Consider the following 24,169-nt stretch of genomic DNA (forward strand, 5'->3'; position numbering starts at 1 on the left):
TGGAGGAAGGCTGTCAGTTAGTGTACAAAAAGAGAAGGGCGGGGGGGGGGGGACCGCCATGGCGCACACCTTCTCCTGGCTGGTTTGAAGTTGGAATAGTAAACCTGAATGAGAGCGTGGAGGGGAGCCACCATGGTCCTGATGACGGACCTTTACAGCTTTAATTAACTTCAATATGCTTTTTTTAAAAGAGAAAAAGAGAATCAGGGGTGCTCTGATGACTTTGCCCCATAAATCTGACCCATTCTGGGTGTTGCATAGGAGCATTTACAATATCACTGTCTAATTGAATATTCACTACCGACCGGAGGGCAGATTTGCATAAGCTGGATTTTTGCCTTCCTTGGCCTATGAGATAAATGTCTTTGCAGACCCCACCCAAAAACCTTCTTGAAGGCCTCCCCTCCCCACACTTAGCTGTGGACGATCTTCATGATTGGGATAGATCTGGGATTCGCTGTGTGATTTCTTTAGTAGCTTTTGACTGGCAGATAAATAAATGTATATTTTTAGACATCCTGAGGAATTTTTAGGTTGTCTATGTAGTCCCCCCTCCTTACGTTTTTATGAAGTGACATTTTTGTTATATAGTACCAGTGTTTACCTGCTGTGAGACTGTTGTGTGTACATATGGGTGAAAAGCCGAGGAAATTTCTAATTTTGTGGAATGGGGGCTGTTTGTAGTTGCTGTTATTAAAAAGGCTTTGAATCTGTCTCATCTTTGAATAGCTCATGAGGAACTCTGCTTACTCTCAAAACCCAGGAGGGGGCAGAAAACTTAAATTTTGCCCTGGGCTCCACTTTTCCTAGATATATCTCTGTAGTAGGGAATCAAATCTGGTTCTCAGAATTGGAGTTCACCTGCTCTTAAGCACACTAGGTCACTCAACTCTGAGGCCGCTTCTCCATGGGCCATATTGATCTGTGTAGGGCCGTTAAAAACTCTGTTGTGGAGGGGAAGTTTACACAGCTATGCAGCAGCGATATTTCCCTCCCCCCCCCCCCACACACACAATGGCGTTTTCTGGACTTGCTCAATGAGAGAATCTTTTGGAAAATGTTGGCTTCCATTCGGTGTCAAGCGAACAGCACCAGGTGGAAGCTGGCATTTTTCCTGTGCTGGCGCAGATCCCTCTTACCTTGTCCCCCAGTCGCTGTCACTCTGGAAAGGCCAGGGGATGTGCCCAGTGGTGGGATTCAGCAGGTTCGCACCACTTTGGCAGAACCGGTTGTTAAAATTGTGCTTGTAAACAACCAGTTGTTAAATTATTTGAATCCCACCACCAGAACCGGTTGTTAAATTATTTGAATCCCACCAGTAGATACGCTTCTTGGCCTCTGACCCTGGAGGCATTGCCATGGCTATGGGGGTATAGCCCCTGGTCTCTCCAGTGCAATGGTGGCTGGGAGACAAAGTACAGGATCTGCGCCAACGTGCCCGTGCGAATGCGGCTCCACAGGCCGCTGGGGCACTGGGGCCGTTCGCAGGGCACTGTGCAAATGGCCCTGGAGGGTGAACCAGCATCAACTATGCCGGTTCACGTCCGCTTGTGAGGTTGTGCAGAAATGGCCTGAGTCATCCAGAGCAATGTTTTAAGCTGGGAGGTCCTTAGCAGTCTCCCCCCCCCCCTCACAGTCTTTTCTTTCCCCTCGCAGCAAGGTAGAGGCATGATAGTGGAAGTGGGTGGGAAAAAGCAGTGGTATATCAGTTGCACTCTTCTACCGAACTTTAATTGAGGAATCCAACTGCCATCCCCATATTAGGACACAAGCCTTTCTCTGACATTGTTATGGTATAATTAGTAAATGAATGAGTCTGCTTCTCTAGAAGGTTCAAACCAAAACTAGAAATAAGATGCACCTGAATAACCAGGGGCAGCCATTGCTGCTGGGTGGGGTGGGGGGGGGGGGGGGGGGGGGGGGGGGGGGGGGGGGGGGGGGGGGGGGGGGGGGGGGGGGGGGTGGGGGGGGGTGGGGGTGGGGGTGGGGGGGGTGGGGGTGTGGGTGTGGGTGTGGGTGGGGGTGTGGGTGGGGGTGGGGGTGGGGGTGTGGGGGGGGGGGGGGGGGGGGGTGGGGGTGGGGGGTGGGGGTGTGGGGGGGTGGGGGGGGGGGGGGGGGGGGGGGGGGGGGGGGGGGTGGGGGGGGGGGGGGGTGGGGGGGGGGGGGGGTGGGGGGGGGGGGGGGTGGGGGGGGGGGGGGGTGGGGGGGGGGGGGGGTGGGGGGGGGGGGGGGTGGGGGGGGGGGGGGGTGGGGGGGGGGGGGGGTGGGGGGGGGGGGGGGTGGGGGGGGGGGGGGGTGGGGGGGGGGGGGGGTGGGGGGGGGGGGGGGTGGGGGGGGGGGGGGGTGGGGGGGGGGGGGGGTGGGGGGGGGGGGGGGTGGGGGGGGGGGGGGGTGGGGGGGGGGGGGGGTGGGGGGGGGGGGGGGTGGGGGGGGGGGGGGGTGGGGGGGGGGGGGGGTGGGGGGGGGGGGGGGTGGGGGGGGGGGGGGGTGGGGGGGGGGGGGGGTGGGGGGGGGGGGGGGTGGGGGGGGGGGGGGGTGGGGGGGGGGGGGGGTGGGGGGGGGGGGGGGTGGGGGGGGGGGGGGGTGGGGGGGGGGGGGGGTGGGGGGGGGGGGGGGTGGGGGGGGGGGGGGGTGGGGGGGGGGGGGGGTGGGGGGGGGGGGGGGTGGGGGGGGGGGGGGGTGGGGGGGGGGGGGGGTGGGGGGGGGGGGGGGTGGGGGGGGGGGGGGGTGGGGGGGGGGGGGGGTGGGGGGGGGGGGGGGTGGGGGGGGGGGGGGGTGGGGGGGGGGGGGGGTGGGGGGGGGGGGGGGTGGGGGGGGGGGGGGGTGGGGGGGGGGGGGGGTGGGGGGGGGGGGGGGTGGGGGGGGGGGGGGGTGGGGGGGGGGGGGGGTGGGGGGGGGGGGGGGTGGGGGGGGGGGGGGGTGGGGGGGGGGGGGGGTGGGGGGGGGGGGGGGTGGGGGGGGGGGGGGGTGGGGGGGGGGGGGGGTGGGGGGGGGGGGGGGTGGGGGGGGGGGGGGGTGGGGGGGGGGGGGGGTGGGGGGGGGGGGGGGTGGGGGGGGGGGGGGGTGGGGGGGGGGGGGGGTGGGGGGGGGGGGGGGTGGGGGGGGGGGGGGGTGGGGGGGGGGGGGGGTGGGGGGGGGGGGGGGTGGGGGGGGGGGGGGGTGGGGGGGGGGGGGGGTGGGGGGGGGGGGGGGTGGGGGGGGGGGGGGGTGGGGGGGGGGGGGGGTGGGGGGGGGGGGGGGTGGGGGGGGGGGGGGGTGGGGGGGGGGGGGGGTGGGGGGGGGGGGGGGTGGGGGGGGGGGGGGGTGGGGGGGGGGGGGGGTGGGGGGGGGGGGGGGTGGGGGGGGGGGGGGGTGGGGGGGGGGGGGGGTGGGGGGGGGGGGGGGTGGGGGGGGGGGGGGGTGGGGGGGGGGGGGGGTGGGGGGGGGGGGGGGTGGGGGGGGGGGGGGGTGGGGGGGGGGGGGGGTGGGGGGGGGGGGGGGTGGGGGGGGGGGGGGGTGGGGGGGGGGGGGGGTGGGGGGGGGGGGGGGTGGGGGGGGGGGGGGGTGGGGGGGGGGGGGGGTGGGGGGGGGGGGGGGTGGGGGGGGGGGGGGGTGGGGGGGGGGGGGGGTGGGGGGGGGGGGGGGTGGGGGGGGGGGGGGGTGGGGGGGGGGGGGGGTGGGGGGGGGGGGGGGTGGGGGGGGGGGGGGGTGGGGGGGGGGGGGGGTGGGGGGGGGGGGGGGTGGGGGGGGGGGGGGGTGGGGGGGGGGGGGGGTGGGGGGGGGGGGGGGTGGGGGGGGGGGGGGGTGGGGGGGGGGGGGGGTGGGGGGGGGGGGGGGTGGGGGGGGGGGGGGGTGGGGGGGGGGGGGGGTGGGGGGGGGGGGGGGTGGGGGGGGGGGGGGGTGGGGGGGGGGGGGGGTGGGGGGGGGGGGGGGTGGGGGGGGGGGGGGGTGGGGGGGGGGGGGGGTGGGGGGGGGGGGGGGTGGGGGGGGGGGGGGGTGGGGGGGGGGGGGGGTGGGGGGGGGGGGGGGTGGGGGGGGGGGGGGGTGGGGGGGGGGGGGGGTGGGGGGGGGGGGGGGTGGGGGGGGGGGGGGGTGGGGGGGGGGGGGGGTGGGGGGGGGGGGGGGTGGGGGGGGGGGGGGGTGGGGGGGGGGGGGGGTGGGGGGGGGGGGGGGTGGGGGGGGGGGGGGGTGGGGGGGGGGGGGGGTGGGGGGGGGGGGGGGTGGGGGGGGGGGGGGGTGGGGGGGGGGGGGGGTGGGGGGGGGGGGGGGTGGGGGGGGGGGGGGGTGGGGGGGGGGGGGGGTGGGGGGGGGGGGGGGTGGGGGGGGGGGGGGGTGGGGGGGGGGGGGGGTGGGGGGGGGGGGGGGTGGGGGGGGGGGGGGGTGGGGGGGGGGGGGGGTGGGGGGGGGGGGGGGTGGGGGGGGGGGGGGGTGGGGGGGGGGGGGGGTGGGGGGGGGGGGGGGTGGGGGGGGGGGGGGGTGGGGGGGGGGGGGGGTGGGGGGGGGGGGGGGTGGGGGGGGGGGGGGGTGGGGGGGGGGGGGGGTGGGGGGGGGGGGGGGTGGGGGGGGGGGGGGGTGGGGGGGGGGGGGGGTGGGGGGGGGGGGGGGTGGGGGGGGGGGGGGGTGGGGGGGGGGGGGGGTGGGGGGGGGGGGGGGTGGGGGGGGGGGGGGGTGGGGGGGGGGGGGGGTGGGGGGGGGGGGGGGTGGGGGGGGGGGGGGGTGGGGGGGGGGGGGGGTGGGGGGGGGGGGGGGTGGGGGGGGGGGGGGGTGGGGGGGGGGGGGGGTGGGGGGGGGGGGGGGTGGGGGGGGGGGGGGGTGGGGGGGGGGGGGGGTGGGGGGGGGGGGGGGTGGGGGGGGGGGGGGGTGGGGGGGGGGGGGGGTGGGGGGGGGGGGGGGTGGGGGGGGGGGGGGGTGGGGGGGGGGGGGGGTGGGGGGGGGGGGGGGTGGGGGGGGGGGGGGGTGGGGGGGGGGGGGGGTGGGGGGGGGGGGGGGTGGGGGGGGGGGGGGGTGGGGGGGGGGGGGGGTGGGGGGGGGGGGGGGTGGGGGGGGGGGGGGGTGGGGGGGGGGGGGGGTGGGGGGGGGGGGGGGTGGGGGGGGGGGGGGGTGGGGGGGGGGGGGGGTGGGGGGGGGGGGGGGTGGGGGGGGGGGGGGGTGGGGGGGGGGGGGGGTGGGGGGGGGGGGGGGTGGGGGGGGGGGGGGGTGGGGGGGGGGGGGGGTGGGGGGGGGGGGGGGTGGGGGGGGGGGGGGGTGGGGGGGGGGGGGGGTGGGGGGGGGGGGGGGTGGGGGGGGGGGGGGGTGGGGGGGGGGGGGGGTGGGGGGGGGGGGGGGTGGGGGGGGGGGGGGGTGGGGGGGGGGGGGGGTGGGGGGGGGGGGGGGTGGGGGGGGGGGGGGGTGGGGGGGGGGGGGGGTGGGGGGGGGGGGGGGTGGGGGGGGGGGGGGGTGGGGGGGGGGGGGGGTGGGGGGGGGGGGGGGTGGGGGGGGGGGGGGGTGGGGGGGGGGGGGGGTGGGGGGGGGGGGGGGTGGGGGGGGGGGGGGGTGGGGGGGGGGGGGGGTGGGGGGGGGGGGGGGTGGGGGGGGGGGGGGGTGGGGGGGGGGGGGGGTGGGGGGGGGGGGGGGTGGGGGGGGGGGGGGGTGGGGGGGGGGGGGGGTGGGGGGGGGGGGGGGTGGGGGGGGGGGGGGGTGGGGGGGGGGGGGGGTGGGGGGGGGGGGGGGTGGGGGGGGGGGGGGGTGGGGGGGGGGGGGGGTGGGGGGGGGGGGGGGTGGGGGGGGGGGGGGGTGGGGGGGGGGGGGGGTGGGGGGGGGGGGGGGTGGGGGGGGGGGGGGGTGGGGGGGGGGGGGGGTGGGGGGGGGGGGGGGTGGGGGGGGGGGGGGGTGGGGGGGGGGGGGGGTGGGGGGGGGGGGGGGTGGGGGGGGGGGGGGGTGGGGGGGGGGGGGGGTGGGGGGGGGGGGGGGTGGGGGGGGGGGGGGGTGGGGGGGGGGGGGGGTGGGGGGGGGGGGGGGTGGGGGGGGGGGGGGGTGGGGGGGGGGGGGGGTGGGGGGGGGGGGGGGTGGGGGGGGGGGGGGGTGGGGGGGGGGGGGGGTGGGGGGGGGGGGGGGTGGGGGGGGGGGGGGGTGGGGGGGGGGGGGGGTGGGGGGGGGGGGGGGTGGGGGGGGGGGGGGGTGGGGGGGGGGGGGGGTGGGGGGGGGGGGGGGTGGGGGGGGGGGGGGGTGGGGGGGGGGGGGGGTGGGGGGGGGGGGGGGTGGGGGGGGGGGGGGGTGGGGGGGGGGGGGGGTGGGGGGGGGGGGGGGTGGGGGGGGGGGGGGGTGGGGGGGGGGGGGGGTGGGGGGGGGGGGGGGTGGGGGGGGGGGGGGGTGGGGGGGGGGGGGGGTGGGGGGGGGGGGGGGTGGGGGGGGGGGGGGGTGGGGGGGGGGGGGGGTGGGGGGGGGGGGGGGTGGGGGGGGGGGGGGGTGGGGGGGGGGGGGGGTGGGGGGGGGGGGGGGTGGGGGGGGGGGGGGGTGGGGGGGGGGGGGGGTGGGGGGGGGGGGGGGTGGGGGGGGGGGGGGGTGGGGGGGGGGGGGGGTGGGGGGGGGGGGGGGTGGGGGGGGGGGGGGGTGGGGGGGGGGGGGGGTGGGGGGGGGGGGGGGTGGGGGGGGGGGGGGGTGGGGGGGGGGGGGGGTGGGGGGGGGGGGGGGTGGGGGGGGGGGGGGGTGGGGGGGGGGGGGGGTGGGGGGGGGGGGGGGTGGGGGGGGGGGGGGGTGGGGGGGGGGGGGGGTGGGGGGGGGGGGGGGTGGGGGGGGGGGGGGGTGGGGGGGGGGGGGGGTGGGGGGGGGGGGGGGTGGGGGGGGGGGGGGGTGGGGGGGGGGGGGGGTGGGGGGGGGGGGGGGTGGGGGGGGGGGGGGGTGGGGGGGGGGGGGGGTGGGGGGGGGGGGGGGTGGGGGGGGGGGGGGGTGGGGGGGGGGGGGGGTGGGGGGGGGGGGGGGTGGGGGGGGGGGGGGGTGGGGGGGGGGGGGGGTGGGGGGGGGGGGGGGTGGGGGGGGGGGGGGGTGGGGGGGGGGGGGGGTGGGGGGGGGGGGGGGTGGGGGGGGGGGGGGGTGGGGGGGGGGGGGGGTGGGGGGGGGGGGGGGTGGGGGGGGGGGGGGGTGGGGGGGGGGGGGGGTGGGGGGGGGGGGGGGTGGGGGGGGGGGGGGGTGGGGGGGGGGGGGGGTGGGGGGGGGGGGGGGTGGGGGGGGGGGGGGGTGGGGGGGGGGGGGGGTGGGGGGGGGGGGGGGTGGGGGGGGGGGGGGGTGGGGGGGGGGGGGGGTGGGGGGGGGGGGGGGTGGGGGGGGGGGGGGGTGGGGGGGGGGGGGGGTGGGGGGGGGGGGGGGTGGGGGGGGGGGGGGGTGGGGGGGGGGGGGGGTGGGGGGGGGGGGGGGTGGGGGGGGGGGGGGGTGGGGGGGGGGGGGGGTGGGGGGGGGGGGGGGTGGGGGGGGGGGGGGGTGGGGGGGGGGGGGGGTGGGGGGGGGGGGGGGTGGGGGGGGGGGGGGGTGGGGGGGGGGGGGGGTGGGGGGGGGGGGGGGTGGGGGGGGGGGGGGGTGGGGGGGGGGGGGGGTGGGGGGGGGGGGGGGTGGGGGGGGGGGGGGGTGGGGGGGGGGGGGGGTGGGGGGGGGGGGGGGTGGGGGGGGGGGGGGGTGGGGGGGGGGGGGGGTGGGGGGGGGGGGGGGTGGGGGGGGGGGGGGGTGGGGGGGGGGGGGGGTGGGGGGGGGGGGGGGTGGGGGGGGGGGGGGGTGGGGGGGGGGGGGGGTGGGGGGGGGGGGGGGTGGGGGGGGGGGGGGGTGGGGGGGGGGGGGGGTGGGGGGGGGGGGGGGTGGGGGGGGGGGGGGGTGGGGGGGGGGGGGGGTGGGGGGGGGGGGGGGTGGGGGGGGGGGGGGGTGGGGGGGGGGGGGGGTGGGGGGGGGGGGGGGTGGGGGGGGGGGGGGGTGGGGGGGGGGGGGGGTGGGGGGGGGGGGGGGTGGGGGGGGGGGGGGGTGGGGGGGGGGGGGGGTGGGGGGGGGGGGGGGTGGGGGGGGGGGGGGGTGGGGGGGGGGGGGGGTGGGGGGGGGGGGGGGTGGGGGGGGGGGGGGGTGGGGGGGGGGGGGGGTGGGGGGGGGGGGGGGTGGGGGGGGGGGGGGGTGGGGGGGGGGGGGGGTGGGGGGGGGGGGGGGTGGGGGGGGGGGGGGGTGGGGGGGGGGGGGGGTGGGGGGGGGGGGGGGTGGGGGGGGGGGGGGGTGGGGGGGGGGGGGGGTGGGGGGGGGGGGGGGTGGGGGGGGGGGGGGGTGGGGGGGGGGGGGGGTGGGGGGGGGGGGGGGTGGGGGGGGGGGGGGGTGGGGGGGGGGGGGGGTGGGGGGGGGGGGGGGTGGGGGGGGGGGGGGGTGGGGGGGGGGGGGGGTGGGGGGGGGGGGGGGTGGGGGGGGGGGGGGGTGGGGGGGGGGGGGGGTGGGGGGGGGGGGGGGTGGGGGGGGGGGGGGGTGGGGGGGGGGGGGGGTGGGGGGGGGGGGGGGTGGGGGGGGGGGGGGGTGGGGGGGGGGGGGGGTGGGGGGGGGGGGGGGTGGGGGGGGGGGGGGGTGGGGGGGGGGGGGGGTGGGGGGGGGGGGGGGTGGGGGGGGGGGGGGGTGGGGGGGGGGGGGGGTGGGGGGGGGGGGGGGTGGGGGGGGGGGGGGGTGGGGGGGGGGGGGGGTGGGGGGGGGGGGGGGTGGGGGGGGGGGGGGGTGGGGGGGGGGGGGGGTGGGGGGGGGGGGGGGTGGGGGGGGGGGGGGGTGGGGGGGGGGGGGGGTGGGGGGGGGGGGGGGTGGGGGGGGGGGGGGGTGGGGGGGGGGGGGGGTGGGGGGGGGGGGGGGTGGGGGGGGGGGGGGGTGGGGGGGGGGGGGGGTGGGGGGGGGGGGGGGTGGGGGGGGGGGGGGGTGGGGGGGGGGGGGGGTGGGGGGGGGGGGGGGTGGGGGGGGGGGGGGGTGGGGGGGGGGGGGGGTGGGGGGGGGGGGGGGTGGGGGGGGGGGGGGGTGGGGGGGGGGGGGGGTGGGGGGGGGGGGGGGTGGGGGGGGGGGGGGGTGGGGGGGGGGGGGGGTGGGGGGGGGGGGGGGTGGGGGGGGGGGGGGGTGGGGGGGGGGGGGGGTGGGGGGGGGGGGGGGTGGGGGGGGGGGGGGGTGGGGGGGGGGGGGGGTGGGGGGGGGGGGGGGTGGGGGGGGGGGGGGGTGGGGGGGGGGGGGGGTGGGGGGGGGGGGGGGTGGGGGGGGGGGGGGGTGGGGGGGGGGGGGGGTGGGGGGGGGGGGGGGTGGGGGGGGGGGGGGGTGGGGGGGGGGGGGGGTGGGGGGGGGGGGGGGTGGGGGGGGGGGGGGGTGGGGGGGGGGGGGGGTGGGGGGGGGGGGGGGTGGGGGGGGGGGGGGGTGGGGGGGGGGGGGGGTGGGGGGGGGGGGGGGTGGGGGGGGGGGGGGGTGGGGGGGGGGGGGGGTGGGGGGGGGGGGGGGTGGGGGGGGGGGGGGGTGGGGGGGGGGGGGGGTGGGGGGGGGGGGGGGTGGGGGGGGGGGGGGGTGGGGGGGGGGGGGGGTGGGGGGGGGGGGGGGTGGGGGGGGGGGGGGGTGGGGGGGGGGGGGGGTGGGGGGGGGGGGGGGTGGGGGGGGGGGGGGGTGGGGGGGGGGGGGGGTGGGGGGGGGGGGGGGTGGGGGGGGGGGGGGGTGGGGGGGGGGGGGGGTGGGGGGGGGGGGGGGTGGGGGGGGGGGGGGGTGGGGGGGGGGGGGGGTGGGGGGGGGGGGGGGTGGGGGGGGGGGGGGGTGGGGGGGGGGGGGGGTGGGGGGGGGGGGGGGTGGGGGGGGGGGGGGGTGGGGGGGGGGGGGGGTGGGGGGGGGGGGGGGTGGGGGGGGGGGGGGGTGGGGGGGGGGGGGGGTGGGGGGGGGGGGGGGTGGGGGGGGGGGGGGGTGGGGGGGGGGGGGGGTGGGGGGGGGGGGGGGTGGGGGGGGGGGGGGGTGGGGGGGGGGGGGGGTGGGGGGGGGGGGGGGTGGGGGGGGGGGGGGGTGGGGGGGGGGGGGGGTGGGGGGGGGGGGGGGTGGGGGGGGGGGGGGGTGGGGGGGGGGGGGGGTGGGGGGGGGGGGGGGTGGGGGGGGGGGGGGGTGGGGGGGGGGGGGGGTGGGGGGGGGGGGGGGTGGGGGGGGGGGGGGGTGGGGGGGGGGGGGGGTGGGGGGGGGGGGGGGTGGGGGGGGGGGGGGGTGGGGGGGGGGGGGGGTGGGGGGGGGGGGGGGTGGGGGGGGGGGGGGGTGGGGGGGGGGGGGGGTGGGGGGGGGGGGGGGTGGGGGGGGGGGGGGGTGGGGGGGGGGGGGGGTGGGGGGGGGGGGGGGTGGGGGGGGGGGGGGGTGGGGGGGGGGGGGGGTGGGGGGGGGGGGGGGTGGGGGGGGGGGGGGGTGGGGGGGGGGGGGGGTGGGGGGGGGGGGGGGTGGGGGGGGGGGGGGGTGGGGGGGGGGGGGGGTGGGGGGGGGGGGGGGTGGGGGGGGGGGGGGGTGGGGGGGGGGGGGGGTGGGGGGGGGGGGGGGTGGGGGGGGGGGGGGGTGGGGGGGGGGGGGGGTGGGGGGGGGGGGGGGTGGGGGGGGGGGGGGGTGGGGGGGGGGGGGGGTGGGGGGGGGGGGGGGTGGGGGGGGGGGGGGGTGGGGGGGGGGGGGGGTGGGGGGGGGGGGGGGTGGGGGGGGGGGGGGGTGGGGGGGGGGGGGGGTGGGGGGGGGGGGGGGTGGGGGGGGGGGGGGGTGGGGGGGGGGGGGGGTGGGGGGGGGGGGGGGTGGGGGGGGGGGGGGGTGGGGGGGGGGGGGGGTGGGGGGGGGGGGGGGTGGGGGGGGGGGGGGGTGGGGGGGGGGGGGGGTGGGGGGGGGGGGGGGTGGGGGGGGGGGGGGGTGGGGGGGGGGGGGGGTGGGGGGGGGGGGGGGTGGGGGGGGGGGGGGGTGGGGGGGGGGGGGGGTGGGGGGGGGGGGGGGTGGGGGGGGGGGGGGGTGGGGGGGGGGGGGGGTGGGGGGGGGGGGGGGTGGGGGGGGGGGGGGGTGGGGGGGGGGGGGGGTGGGGGGGGGGGGGGGTGGGGGGGGGGGGGGGTGGGGGGGGGGGGGGGTGGGGGGGGGGGGGGGTGGGGGGGGGGGGGGGTGGGGGGGGGGGGGGGTGGGGGGGGGGGGGGGTGGGGGGGGGGGGGGGTGGGGGGGGGGGGGGGTGGGGGGGGGGGGGGGTGGGGGGGGGGGGGGGTGGGGGGGGGGGGGGGTGGGGGGGGGGGGGGGTGGGGGGGGGGGGGGGTGGGGGGGGGGGGGGGTGGGGGGGGGGGGGGGTGGGGGGGGGGGGGGGTGGGGGGGGGGGGGGGTGGGGGGGGGGGGGGGTGGGGGGGGGGGGGGGTGGGGGGGGGGGGGGGTGGGGGGGGGGGGGGGTGGGGGGGGGGGGGGGTGGGGGGGGGGGGGGGTGGGGGGGGGGGGGGGTGGGGGGGGGGGGGGGTGGGGGGGGGGGGGGGTGGGGGGGGGGGGGGGTGGGGGGGGGGGGGGGTGGGGGGGGGGGGGGGTGGGGGGGGGGGGGGGTGGGGGGGGGGGGGGGTGGGGGGGGGGGGGGGTGGGGGGGGGGGGGGGTGGGGGGGGGGGGGGGTGGGGGGGGGGGGGGGTGGGGGGGGGGGGGGGTGGGGGGGGGGGGGGGTGGGGGGGGGGGGGGGTGGGGGGGGGGGGGGGTGGGGGGGGGGGGGGGTGGGGGGGGGGGGGGGTGGGGGGGGGGGGGGGTGGGGGGGGGGGGGGGTGGGGGGGGGGGGGGGTGGGGGGGGGGGGGGGTGGGGGGGGGGGGGGGTGGGGGGGGGGGGGGGTGGGGGGGGGGGGGGGTGGGGGGGGGGGGGGGTGGGGGGGGGGGGGGGTGGGGGGGGGGGGGGGTGGGGGGGGGGGGGGGTGGGGGGGGGGGGGGGTGGGGGGGGGGGGGGGTGGGGGGGGGGGGGGGTGGGGGGGGGGGGGGGTGGGGGGGGGGGGGGGTGGGGGGGGGGGGGGGTGGGGGGGGGGGGGGGTGGGGGGGGGGGGGGGTGGGGGGGGGGGGGGGTGGGGGGGGGGGGGGGTGGGGGGGGGGGGGGGTGGGGGGGGGGGGGGGTGGGGGGGGGGGGGGGTGGGGGGGGGGGGGGGTGGGGGGGGGGGGGGGTGGGGGGGGGGGGGGGTGGGGGGGGGGGGGGGTGGGGGGGGGGGGGGGTGGGGGGGGGGGGGGGTGGGGGGGGGGGGGGGTGGGGGGGGGGGGGGGTGGGGGGGGGGGGGGGTGGGGGGGGGGGGGGGTGGGGGGGGGGGGGGGTGGGGGGGGGGGGGGGTGGGGGGGGGGGGGGGTGGGGGGGGGGGGGGGTGGGGGGGGGGGGGGGTGGGGGGGGGGGGGGGTGGGGGGGGGGGGGGGTGGGGGGGGGGGGGGGTGGGGGGGGGGGGGGGTGGGGGGGGGGGGGGGTGGGGGGGGGGGGGGGTGGGGGGGGGGGGGGGTGGGGGGGGGGGGGGGTGGGGGGGGGGGGGGGTGGGGGGGGGGGGGGGTGGGGGGGGGGGGGGGTGGGGGGGGGGGGGGGTGGGGGGGGGGGGGGGTGGGGGGGGGGGGGGGTGGGGGGGGGGGGGGGTGGGGGGGGGGGGGGGTGGGGGGGGGGGGGGGTGGGGGGGGGGGGGGGTGGGGGGGGGGGGGGGTGGGGGGGGGGGGGGGTGGGGGGGGGGGGGGGTGGGGGGGGGGGGGGGTGGGGGGGGGGGGGGGTGGGGGGGGGGGGGGGTGGGGGGGGGGGGGGGTGGGGGGGGGGGGGGGTGGGGGGGGGGGGGGGTGGGGGGGGGGGGGGGTGGGGGGGGGGGGGGGTGGGGGGGGGGGGGGGTGGGGGGGGGGGGGGGTGGGGGGGGGGGGGGGTGGGGGGGGGGGGGGGTGGGGGGGGGGGGGGGTGGGGGGGGGGGGGGGTGGGGGGGGGGGGGGGTGGGGGGGGGGGGGGGTGGGGGGGGGGGGGGGTGGGGGGGGGGGGGGGTGGGGGGGGGGGGGGGTGGGGGGGGGGGGGGGTGGGGGGGGGGGGGGGTGGGGGGGGGGGGGGGTGGGGGGGGGGGGGGGTGGGGGGGGGGGGGGGTGGGGGGGGGGGGGGGTGGGGGGGGGGGGGGGTGGGGGGGGGGGGGGGTGGGGGGGGGGGGGGGTGGGGGGGGGGGGGGGTGGGGGGGGGGGGGGGTGGGGGGGGGGGGGGGTGGGGGGGGGGGGGGGTGGGGGGGGGGGGGGGTGGGGGGGGGGGGGGGTGGGGGGGGGGGGGGGTGGGGGGGGGGGGGGGTGGGGGGGGGGGGGGGTGGGGGGGGGGGGGGGTGGGGGGGGGGGGGGGTGGGGGGGGGGGGGGGTGGGGGGGGGGGGGGGTGGGGGGGGGGGGGGGTGGGGGGGGGGGGGGGTGGGGGGGGGGGGGGGTGGGGGGGGGGGGGGGTGGGGGGGGGGGGGGGTGGGGGGGGGGGGGGGTGGGGGGGGGGGGGGGTGGGGGGGGGGGGGGGTGGGGGGGGGGGGGGGTGGGGGGGGGGGGGGGTGGGGGGGGGGGGGGGTGGGGGGGGGGGGGGGTGGGGGGGGGGGGGGGTGGGGGGGGGGGGGGGTGGGGGGGGGGGGGGGTGGGGGGGGGGGGGGGTGGGGGGGGGGGGGGGTGGGGGGGGGGGGGGGTGGGGGGGGGGGGGGGTGGGGGGGGGGGGGGGTGGGGGGGGGGGGGGGTGGGGGGGGGGGGGGGTGGGGGGGGGGGGGGGTGGGGGGGGGGGGGGGTGGGGGGGGGGGGGGGTGGGGGGGGGGGGGGGTGGGGGGGGGGGGGGGTGGGGGGGGGGGGGGGTGGGGGGGGGGGGGGGTGGGGGGGGGGGGGGGTGGGGGGGGGGGGGGGTGGGGGGGGGGGGGGGTGGGGGGGGGGGGGGGTGGGGGGGGGGGGGGGTGGGGGGGGGGGGGGGTGGGGGGGGGGGGGGGTGGGGGGGGGGGGGGGTGGGGGGGGGGGGGGGTGGGGGGGGGGGGGGGTGGGGGGGGGGGGGGGTGGGGGGGGGGGGGGGTGGGGGGGGGGGGGGGTGGGGGGGGGGGGGGGTGGGGGGGGGGGGGGGTGGGGGGGGGGGGGGGTGGGGGGGGGGGGGGGTGGGGGGGGGGGGGGGTGGGGGGGGGGGGGGGTGGGGGGGGGGGGGGGTGGGGGGGGGGGGGGGTGGGGGGGGGGGGGGGTGGGGGGGGGGGGGGGTGGGGGGGGGGGGGGGTGGGGGGGGGGGGGGGTGGGGGGGGGGGGGGGTGGGGGGGGGGGGGGGTGGGGGGGGGGGGGGGTGGGGGGGGGGGGGGGTGGGGGGGGGGGGGGGTGGGGGGGGGGGGGGGTGGGGGGGGGGGGGGGTGGGGGGGGGGGGGGGTGGGGGGGGGGGGGGGTGGGGGGGGGGGGGGGTGGGGGGGGGGGGGGGTGGGGGGGGGGGGGGGTGGGGGGGGGGGGGGGTGGGGGGGGGGGGGGGTGGGGGGGGGGGGGGGTGGGGGGGGGGGGGGGTGGGGGGGGGGGGGGGTGGGGGGGGGGGGGGGTGGGGGGGGGGGGGGGTGGGGGGGGGGGGGGGTGGGGGGGGGGGGGGGTGGGGGGGGGGGGGGGTGGGGGGGGGGGGGGGTGGGGGGGGGGGGGGGTGGGGGGGGGGGGGGGTGGGGGGGGGGGGGGGTGGGGGGGGGGGGGGGTGGGGGGGGGGGGGGGTGGGGGGGGGGGGGGGTGGGGGGGGGGGGGGGTGGGGGGGGGGGGGGGTGGGGGGGGGGGGGGGTGGGGGGGGGGGGGGGTGGGGGGGGGGGGGGGTGGGGGGGGGGGGGGGTGGGGGGGGGGGGGGGTGGGGGGGGGGGGGGGTGGGGGGGGGGGGGGGTGGGGGGGGGGGGGGGTGGGGGGGGGGGGGGGTGGGGGGGGGGGGGGGTGGGGGGGGGGGGGGGTGGGGGGGGGGGGGGGTGGGGGGGGGGGGGGGTGGGGGGGGGGGGGGGTGGGGGGGGGGGGGGGTGGGGGGGGGGGGGGGTGGGGGGGGGGGGGGGTGGGGGGGGGGGGGGGTGGGGGGGGGGGGGGGTGGGGGGGGGGGGGGGTGGGGGGGGGGGGGGGTGGGGGGGGGGGGGGGTGGGGGGGGGGGGGGGTGGGGGGGGGGGGGGGTGGGGGGGGGGGGGGGTGGGGGGGGGGGGGGGTGGGGGGGGGGGGGGGTGGGGGGGGGGGGGGGTGGGGGGGGGGGGGGGTGGGGGGGGGGGGGGGTGGGGGGGGGGGGGGGTGGGGGGGGGGGGGGGTGGGGGGGGGGGGGGGTGGGGGGGGGGGGGGGTGGGGGGGGGGGGGGGTGGGGGGGGGGGGGGGTGGGGGGGGGGGGGGGTGGGGGGGGGGGGGGGTGGGGGGGGGGGGGGGTGGGGGGGGGGGGGGGTGGGGGGGGGGGGGGGTGGGGGGGGGGGGGGGTGGGGGGGGGGGGGGGTGGGGGGGGGGGGGGGTGGGGGGGGGGGGGGGTGGGGGGGGGGGGGGGTGGGGGGGGGGGGGGGTGGGGGGGGGGGGGGGTGGGGGGGGGGGGGGGTGGGGGGGGGGGGGGGTGGGGGGGGGGGGGGGTGGGGGGGGGGGGGGGTGGGGGGGGGGGGGGGTGGGGGGGGGGGGGGGTGGGGGGGGGGGGGGGTGGGGGGGGGGGGGGGTGGGGGGGGGGGGGGGTGGGGGGGGGGGGGGGTGGGGGGGGGGGGGGGTGGGGGGGGGGGGGGGTGGGGGGGGGGGGGGGTGGGGGGGGGGGGGGGTGGGGGGGGGGGGGGGTGGGGGGGGGGGGGGGTGGGGGGGGGGGGGGGTGGGGGGGGGGGGGGGTGGGGGGGGGGGGGGGTGGGGGGGGGGGGGGGTGGGGGGGGGGGGGGGTGGGGGGGGGGGGGGGTGGGGGGGGGGGGGGGTGGGGGGGGGGGGGGGTGGGGGGGGGGGGGGGTGGGGGGGGGGGGGGGTGGGGGGGGGGGGGGGTGGGGGGGGGGGGGGGTGGGGGGGGGGGGGGGTGGGGGGGGGGGGGGGTGGGGGGGGGGGGGGGTGGGGGGGGGGGGGGGTGGGGGGGGGGGGGGGTGGGGGGGGGGGGGGGTGGGGGGGGGGGGGGGTGGGGGGGGGGGGGGGTGGGGGGGGGGGGGGGTGGGGGGGGGGGGGGGTGGGGGGGGGGGGGGGTGGGGGGGGGGGGGGGTGGGGGGGGGGGGGGGTGGGGGGGGGGGGGGGTGGGGGGGGGGGGGGGTGGGGGGGGGGGGGGGTGGGGGGGGGGGGGGGTGGGGGGGGGGGGGGGTGGGGGGGGGGGGGGGTGGGGGGGGGGGGGGGTGGGGGGGGGGGGGGGTGGGGGGGGGGGGGGGTGGGGGGGGGGGGGGGTGGGGGGGGGGGGGGGTGGGGGGGGGGGGGGGTGGGGGGGGGGGGGGGTGGGGGGGGGGGGGGGTGGGGGGGGGGGGGGGTGGGGGGGGGGGGGGGTGGGGGGGGGGGGGGGTGGGGGGGGGGGGGGGTGGGGGGGGGGGGGGGTGGGGGGGGGGGGGGGTGGGGGGGGGGGGGGGTGGGGGGGGGGGGGGGTGGGGGGGGGGGGGGGTGGGGGGGGGGGGGGGTGGGGGGGGGGGGGGGTGGGGGGGGGGGGGGGTGGGGGGGGGGGGGGGTGGGGGGGGGGGGGGGTGGGGGGGGGGGGGGGTGGGGGGGGGGGGGGGTGGGGGGGGGGGGGGGTGGGGGGGGGGGGGGGTGGGGGGGGGGGGGGGTGGGGGGGGGGGGGGGTGGGGGGGGGGGGGGGTGGGGGGGGGGGGGGGTGGGGGGGGGGGGGGGTGGGGGGGGGGGGGGGTGGGGGGGGGGGGGGGTGGGGGGGGGGGGGGGTGGGGGGGGGGGGGGGTGGGGGGGGGGGGGGGTGGGGGGGGGGGGGGGTGGGGGGGGGGGGGGGTGGGGGGGGGGGGGGGTGGGGGGGGGGGGGGGTGGGGGGGGGGGGGGGTGGGGGGGGGGGGGGGTGGGGGGGGGGGGGGGTGGGGGGGGGGGGGGGTGGGGGGGGGGGGGGGTGAACAGCGGTCTTATTATTTATGGACCTGGCATTTATCAGCACCAAAGATGAAGCAGGGTGTCTCTGAACCCAGCCACCTTCGTCCCTTGGGATAGGTCGGAGGTCAGAAGGTGAACTCTCATACACATCCAGCTCATCCTCACACACCTCACTCTGCCCTCCCTCACATCCAACCACCATTTACCCACTTCCTCACCCATATCTCGGCCACGCCAGCCTTTTACTAAAAGCCGCAGCTGGAGTTTGCCTTTTTCTTTCAAGAAAATCCGCTGGGTGGGGATGAACCAAATGGACTACTGGCTCCCGGCTTCTTTTGCACATGGCTCCTTTTTTAAGAACCCAGGGAGCTGGCCTTGATCTGAACGCCTCACCACCCTGCCTCTGCTGCCTGACTGGGATAGCCTCCTTGCCCCAGTTCCTGCTTTTACCCAAGCTGCCAGGACTTTATGCTTTATGCGTCAACCAGCCTTCATGGATAATGCTGGATTTTGCACTCTGGACAGTTCCGTTGTGGAATGGAAAGGGTTACATTATAATAAAAAACCAAGACAGCACCATATAACAATGTGAATTGAAAAGGGAAAGAGGGATTCCATTTGACCACCCCAAAAGGCTATGCTGCAGATCATTGGACCTGCATGGACATCTGTGTGGGTTGTGGACTGTGATGAGAAGGACAATTGCCACAGCAATGCATGGCCGGGCCCCGCTAGTTAAACATAAAAACAGAACAAGATTACAGATGGCAATAAAAATCCTGTCAAAGTCAGAAACAATCGAATTCAGCTCCTTATCATGGGGGTGGTCTAATGATGGAAAAAATATGGGTGGCAATCAACGGTTACTCTCCTCCAAATGCTCGGTGGAACAGCTCAGTCTTTACAGCCCCACAGAACTGCCCAAGGTCCCACAGGGCCTTAATGGTTGGTGGAAGAGTGTTCCAGCACATTCGGCCCAAGGCACTGAAGGCCCTGGCCCATGGAGGGTGCAGGGACCACCAGCAAATTGGCCTCTGCAGAATGCAGAGGCTGGGTGGGGACACAGGGGGAAAGACAGTCCCTGATGTTTGAGGACCCTAATTTATTACTATTATTAGATTTTAAAATCTAATAATGTATCTTATGAAGGATAATAGTTATTTATACCAACAAATATATTGGGGGGGACTTGAAATTGATGTGTGGGCTATGGCAAAGATATGCTGTCAAGGCTTAGGCCCCTTCCACACAGCACAGGTAGAGCGGGTTCCAGTCAGGATAAAATAACCTGCTCTCCTGTTTTCGCATTCACATGCCTCTGTGCAGGCAGCGAATGGAGCCTGTGGAAGCAAGTTGCCATCGGGCTTTTTTTTTTTTTGCTACTCACCTCACTTTACTGTGCAACTACATGGTCAGGCAGGCATCGACAGGCAGGCAATCCTCTCCACCACCAGAACTCCCCCAATGGAACCCTTATACCACCCCAAAGAGTGGTGGAACAACAGGGCTGGAGCTGCAGTGCAACTGATGGCAAACTTGGGATGGAAGTTGACTATCATTGACTCCACCTCTGGGAGTGCTCCCATCACATCCCCACTATCGTGACGTGAAGCTGGGCACCATGTTTGAATGGCTCAGGGCACTGCAGTGGCCAGACTCAGGCAGATTTGCCCCTCCACTGGGGTAAGTGACCTGAGGAGGGCATTTCTGTCAGTGTAGCCCCTTGCTGACTCTAGAGGGGGAGTCGCTCCCTCCTGGATTGGGCTGGCCATGTGTCATGTGAATATTTACGCTATGTTTAACTTCTTTCGAGTGTTTCCAGACTTCTAAAATCGTAATGCATTGCTTATTTAATGTGCCACTTTTTTGTGATTGTACTGGTTTACTATACGTAATTCACCTTGAGTTCCTGAAAGAAAGGTGTACTATAAATATTGTAAATAATAAAATACATTATTTTTTAAAAAAAGATTCAAGGCAGGGGCAGAGCGAGGAGGAACTGCGCACGAAGCATGCCTGCATCCTGCGCCCCTGCCACGCACCCGCCATGCCCCAGAACGCCTCCGTACCAGCACGCACCTGGTACATTGTCCCCACCCCCATCCCCTTGGCACTACGCCACTGCCTTAGGGGTCATCAAGTTTTCTGGGGTATAAGCTTCCAAAAGACAAAACTCATGTTGTCTGATACCAAGGTGCTAATGGACTCAAATCTAATTGTTCAACTGCAGACCAGCATGGCTATCCTCTGACACTACAGACTTGTGTTAGTGTCTTCTTAGGAAAAAAACCTTGCTCAATTTCTATGTTCCTCTTTTGTTTGTGAATTAAGTTGAAATGAAGTGAATTATAAGTTGTTAAAGTATGCATTTCTTTAAGTTTGAAGGACATTGCCTTCGAAAGCTCTGAATGTCTCTGACTTACAGTCATGTTTTCAATTAACGTTGGCAAAATTGTATTATATTTTCTCATGCCCCGGGGAAATAGACTTTAACGGAGCGCTTGAGTTAGGATTGTCTTTTTCAACTGCAAAAAGAAAAAATCAAGGTGAATGCAGGCAAAGAAAGGTTAGCTAAACAGAAATAGCATCTTTCTCTCTGTGTGTTTTAATAAACAGGGAACATGGGACTAATAAAATACTTAGAACTCACCCAAAACAGAATGGGAAAAACAGCCGTGTAATAGCTGAGGAAATACCTTCATTTTGTAATGGTATTTCTTCTACTAAAAAAAATATGGCTGCATGCTTTACTCTGCAATAACTTGACGTGCCCAGGGGTAAAACAGGAGATTTCATAAAGTTCCTGAATACAAAAAAAAAAGAAATCAGATGAAGACAAGGTGAATGGCTTTTGAGCTCCATTTTATTTCTATAAAATCCTGGTAATCTTAAGCATCACCTGCAGAGGAGTCTTTGGTGGAAAAAGGTTTGCTAAATAACATTGTATTAATATACATTTGGAAGTGGGAGATACTGGCAGTTTATTACAACCTTAATACACTGATATTGTAATTATGTATATCACTACTTCCAGATGCAAAATACTACTTCTCTATCTCACTTTTATCCTACTCTGTCACTTAAAGAGATTAATGGTGGGATAAGTCTTCCCTCCTCCTACACTTTATCTTCACAACAACCTTTTGAGGTAGGTTAGGGTAGGAAGAGAGATTGGGCCAAGGTCATCCCTGGAGCTTCATGGCTGCTTGGCAATTTGAACCCAGGTCTCCGCAATTCTAGACCAGCCCTTTAACAGCTATACCACTGTGGCTTCCTGGGCAGAGAATGGATTGGAACCACCATTTTAAAAACATGTAAAATTACTTTAAGAACATATTTTTTCTCACTGATCATGCTGTACTTTTACTAACCTTCAGGTGGGCTATTTCCTGGAGTAATTACTGATGTCCAGACTACAGCCATCAGTTTCTTCCGATAAAATGTCTGCTTTGGAGGGTGAAATCTATGGCATTATTCTTTGCTGAAGTCTCTCCCCTCCTCAAAACCCACTATCCCCACATTCCACCTACAAATTTCCAGGAATTTCCCAACTAGGAGTCACCAGGCCTGTTGTCCTATATAGTTTGTCAATTGCATACTACTGAATTCATTTAGAAACAAACGAACAGAAGTAACACTAGAGCAGTGGTGGCGAACTTTTGGCACTCCAGATGTTATGGACTGCAATTCCCATCAGCCCCTGCCAGCATGGCCAATTGGCCCTCAGCCCCTATTGAGGCCCTCAGCCCCAATTGGCCATGCTGGCAGGGGCTGATGGGAATTGTAGTTTATAACATCTGGAGTGCCAAAGGTTCGCCACCATGGCACTAGAAGGAACTTTGAATGAACACACTGCTAGTCATTTGAAAAAATTCAAAGAGTGGGCCTTGTTATACAGATGCTGAGTCCCTTCTGGCAACCTTGAGAGTCGGGGGGACTTACTGACAGCCAGAATAGCTGGTGATGTAGTGATATCATTTCTGGTGTTTACCAGAGCATTCTGGTAAGTGGGCAAAAACTGTATGGTATTACTGTTTTTTTACCATAGAGCTTGGGCCCAAATACCAGTGTGCCACATTGCTGATGACTTGATGACATCACTTCTGGCATGTGCCAGAAGTGATGTTGCTGTGTTGCTGGCGATACTGGTGTGACACCAGGGAAAGCCTCTCCCTTTTGCTGGTAAGTTGTCCTATTGATCAGCTGCTTGGCAGCCCTCCCTTGTTGGAATTCATAATTCAGCCAGTCATGGTGACTATATCGACTCTGAACCATTTTGAACAGCAAGAGGCAGAAGTAAGTTACTGAAGAAGTAGGGCTTGCAAACCTCCAAACAAAATTCTACAGTGTGACCACTGGGCCTCTCATAGCAAAATGAGTGCTCTGGTTTCGAAGGAGTCTTAGAAAACCAAAAAGATATTAGGACTATATAAGCACTGAGATCCAGCCCATAGTAAACAGTGTCAGTAAGGAAATTTTGAATACAAAATAAACCCAGCTGAAAATATCCAGCCCAGGTACAGGTGGGACAATTCTTATTGCCAAATAACTTGCATCTGGAAAGGGTTTGACAAGGAATCTATTGAAAAAATGAAAAGGGGTGGCTGTGAATGTTAAAAACGAGATTGATTGCTAAATATGATGCAGGTGACATATTTTTATTTTTGCTTTTCCAGGTATGATCCCAAAACCGATACGTGGACAATGGTGGCTCCCTTAAGCATGCCTCGTGATGCTGTTGGTGTTTGCATCCTAGGTGACAAATTATATGCAGTCGGTGGATATGACGGCCAGACATACCTGAACACCATGGAATCGTATGACCCTCAAACGAATGAATGGACACAGGTATTGATAGGTTAATTCTCTGTATGGCTTTCTCAAAGGTCTTATTAGGGCTGGTTGGTAACCAAGATCCCCCCTGCTATGCAATTATAACAGTGACTTTGTCAACAACTACAGTCAGAGTTCCTCTGAAGAAAGTCAATAATGTTTCCTAGGTAACTGATAAAAAAGGTTATATAAAATAATGGTATCTTGTTATCTGTATAACACTGTTCTTATTGGTCTGATTTTCCTTTGAAATACTATTCCTTCTTTTGAACTTGAACAATATCTCAGCATGAAAACACACAAGGATTTGTTAAAAGAATCTGTGGTGTCAGATCAGTGTGATCAGATGAGTTTTTGTCAAGTTTTGTTCTCTTAAAAGAATTCCTCCAACTGAAATAGATTGTGATGTTAAAAATTTTAGTATATTTTTATTGTGCAGCTGAATAAAAATCACTTTAACAGTCCAATCCAGATGACCGGCGAGGGCTGGAGGCCGCACTGTGCAGCCTCCAGCAAGCTTTCCCAGCAGTACGGGAAGGGGAGAAACTTGAAAACCCTCCCTGCTGCCAGGAATCCCCCAATGGAGTCCTATGCACACATGCCACCCCAAAGGGTCGCATAAGTGCTGGGCTAAGGCCAGAGGTGGGATCCAGCAGGTTCTCACAGGTTCCCGAGAGTAGGTTACTAAATATTTGTGTGTGCCGAGAGGGGGTTACTAATTGGTGATTTTGCCACGTGATTTTTGCCTTAGTTATGCCCCTCCTCTCAGCAGTAGCACACAGAACTTGAAGCAGTCTAGCAGGAGGTGCGCCGGAGTGCATGGCAGCCTGCGCCTGCATGCATTCGTTTCCTGCCCAAGGACAGGCGCAGCCCCGCCCAGGAATGCCCCGCCCCCGGAATGTCTGATTATGCCCCCATTGTGCCCCGCCCAGTCCCATTGGCTCTACGCCACAGTTTGAATCCCACCACCATGGGAACCTGTTACTAAAATTTTTGGATCCCACCACTGGCTAAGGCCATGGCACAACTGGTACCAAACTCAGGGTGAAAACAAGCTGAGATCAGCTCTACCTCTGGGAATGGCCCCACCAAACTGATGCAGCTGGGGGCCGCAGGAGTGCCAACATGAAGTCGGGTGCCGCGGGCAGCCCTCGCAGGGTGCTGCAGCAGCTGAGAACTAGTGGACTTGCCCTCTGTTGGGGCAAGTGCCCCAGAAAGGACATTTCTGCTGGTGTAGGCCTGCATCACCCCAGAGGGGGAGTCACACACATCTGGATTGGGCTGCCCATGATGTTTCTTAACTCTGATATACTATATTTTATTTAGTGATTTTTATTTTTGAAATCCATTTTTAGACCCATTCTACCCACATTTTCTTAGAAGTAAACCTAATTAATAAAACTGGTCCCCTCAATGTCCTAATTAGATAGGACATCTTTGGTTTTTATTGCATAGATAGGAAATAGCTGTGCCTCTGAGCTGATTTTTGACAGAAGGGGTTTTTAAAGCCAGTTCTCCTCAAAACCTTATGGCATGCATCTGAGGCGAAATCCCCTTGACCTCACCCTTGAGGCAAACACCTAAAACATGAATTATGAAAAACATTGTTTTATGTTTCCTGCAAGGTTTTTTTTTTCTCTTTTAACCAAGAAGCCACAATAACATTCAAGAATTTTGTATGGGAAAGTTTTAGTATTCTTGCTTCAATTCTCACTAGGAAGAAACAAACAATTTTTTTTTAAAAAAACCCCACTGTAGACAGCGTTAGAATTCATATGTGTCACCTAAAAAAAATGCCCTTCTAGAAAGGTGAAAATTTGAAGTTTGCTTGATTCTGTTCAAGGTTTTCTAAAAACTGTTCATGTATGTATGAAGGGAAGAATTCTAACCTGATAGGTCAACATTTCCATTTTCTCCCCCATACTCTACATTTCACTTTAATCCCACAATACTGGAAAGAATTGCAGCACAAATTTCACACAAACCTAAGAGTACAAGCAAGGACCTGCAACAGAATGGTGCATATTGCTTTTCACTCCTTCTCCTGTATTTCCTAAAGTTATCTTATACATAAACTGCAGTCTGGAATGTGAACGAAATTAGCAGAACCCTCCTGTGGTTTCTTTTAAATGAAAATTAAACCAAGTTTCTCACGGAATCTCTTGCATCTCTTTGGTTTGCATCTGAAGCGTAATATACAATTCATTTCAACCCGTAACCCGGCGCATGAAAAAAAACAACACCAGTGTTGATAACTGAGTTTTTAAATGTTGAAATTACTGTTTTTGGTTCTGTGAGCTAGCATGGGGAATCATTTTCAAGGTTTTCAAAATCCACACTGCAAAATAATATATTTTTTTAATTCAGGTCTTGCCTTTTAATTGACATTTAGGGTTTTTTTGGTTTTTTCCCATTTTAGTATCACTTGCATGCTAAGGAATTATATTGTGACTTGTGCTCTGATCTAT

General features: G+C 74.9%; 1 protein-coding gene across 1 annotated transcript in view; it reads left to right on the forward strand.

Annotated features, from left to right (window-relative positions):
* The window catches only part of KLHL1 (kelch like family member 1), a 244,326-nt gene that overhangs the window by 213,896 nt on the left and 6,261 nt on the right, over window positions 1-24,169 (forward strand). Inside the window, exon 10 of the mRNA XM_048494120.1 lies at window positions 21,545-21,716. Coding sequence (XP_048350077.1) covers window positions 21,545-21,716 — 172 coding nt within the window. The remainder of the gene's footprint in view (window positions 1-21,544; window positions 21,717-24,169) is intronic.

The sequence above is a fragment of the Sphaerodactylus townsendi genome, linkage group LG04, assembly GCF_021028975.2.
Source record: "Sphaerodactylus townsendi isolate TG3544 linkage group LG04, MPM_Stown_v2.3, whole genome shotgun sequence".
Taxonomy (NCBI): domain Eukaryota; kingdom Metazoa; phylum Chordata; class Lepidosauria; order Squamata; family Sphaerodactylidae; genus Sphaerodactylus; species Sphaerodactylus townsendi.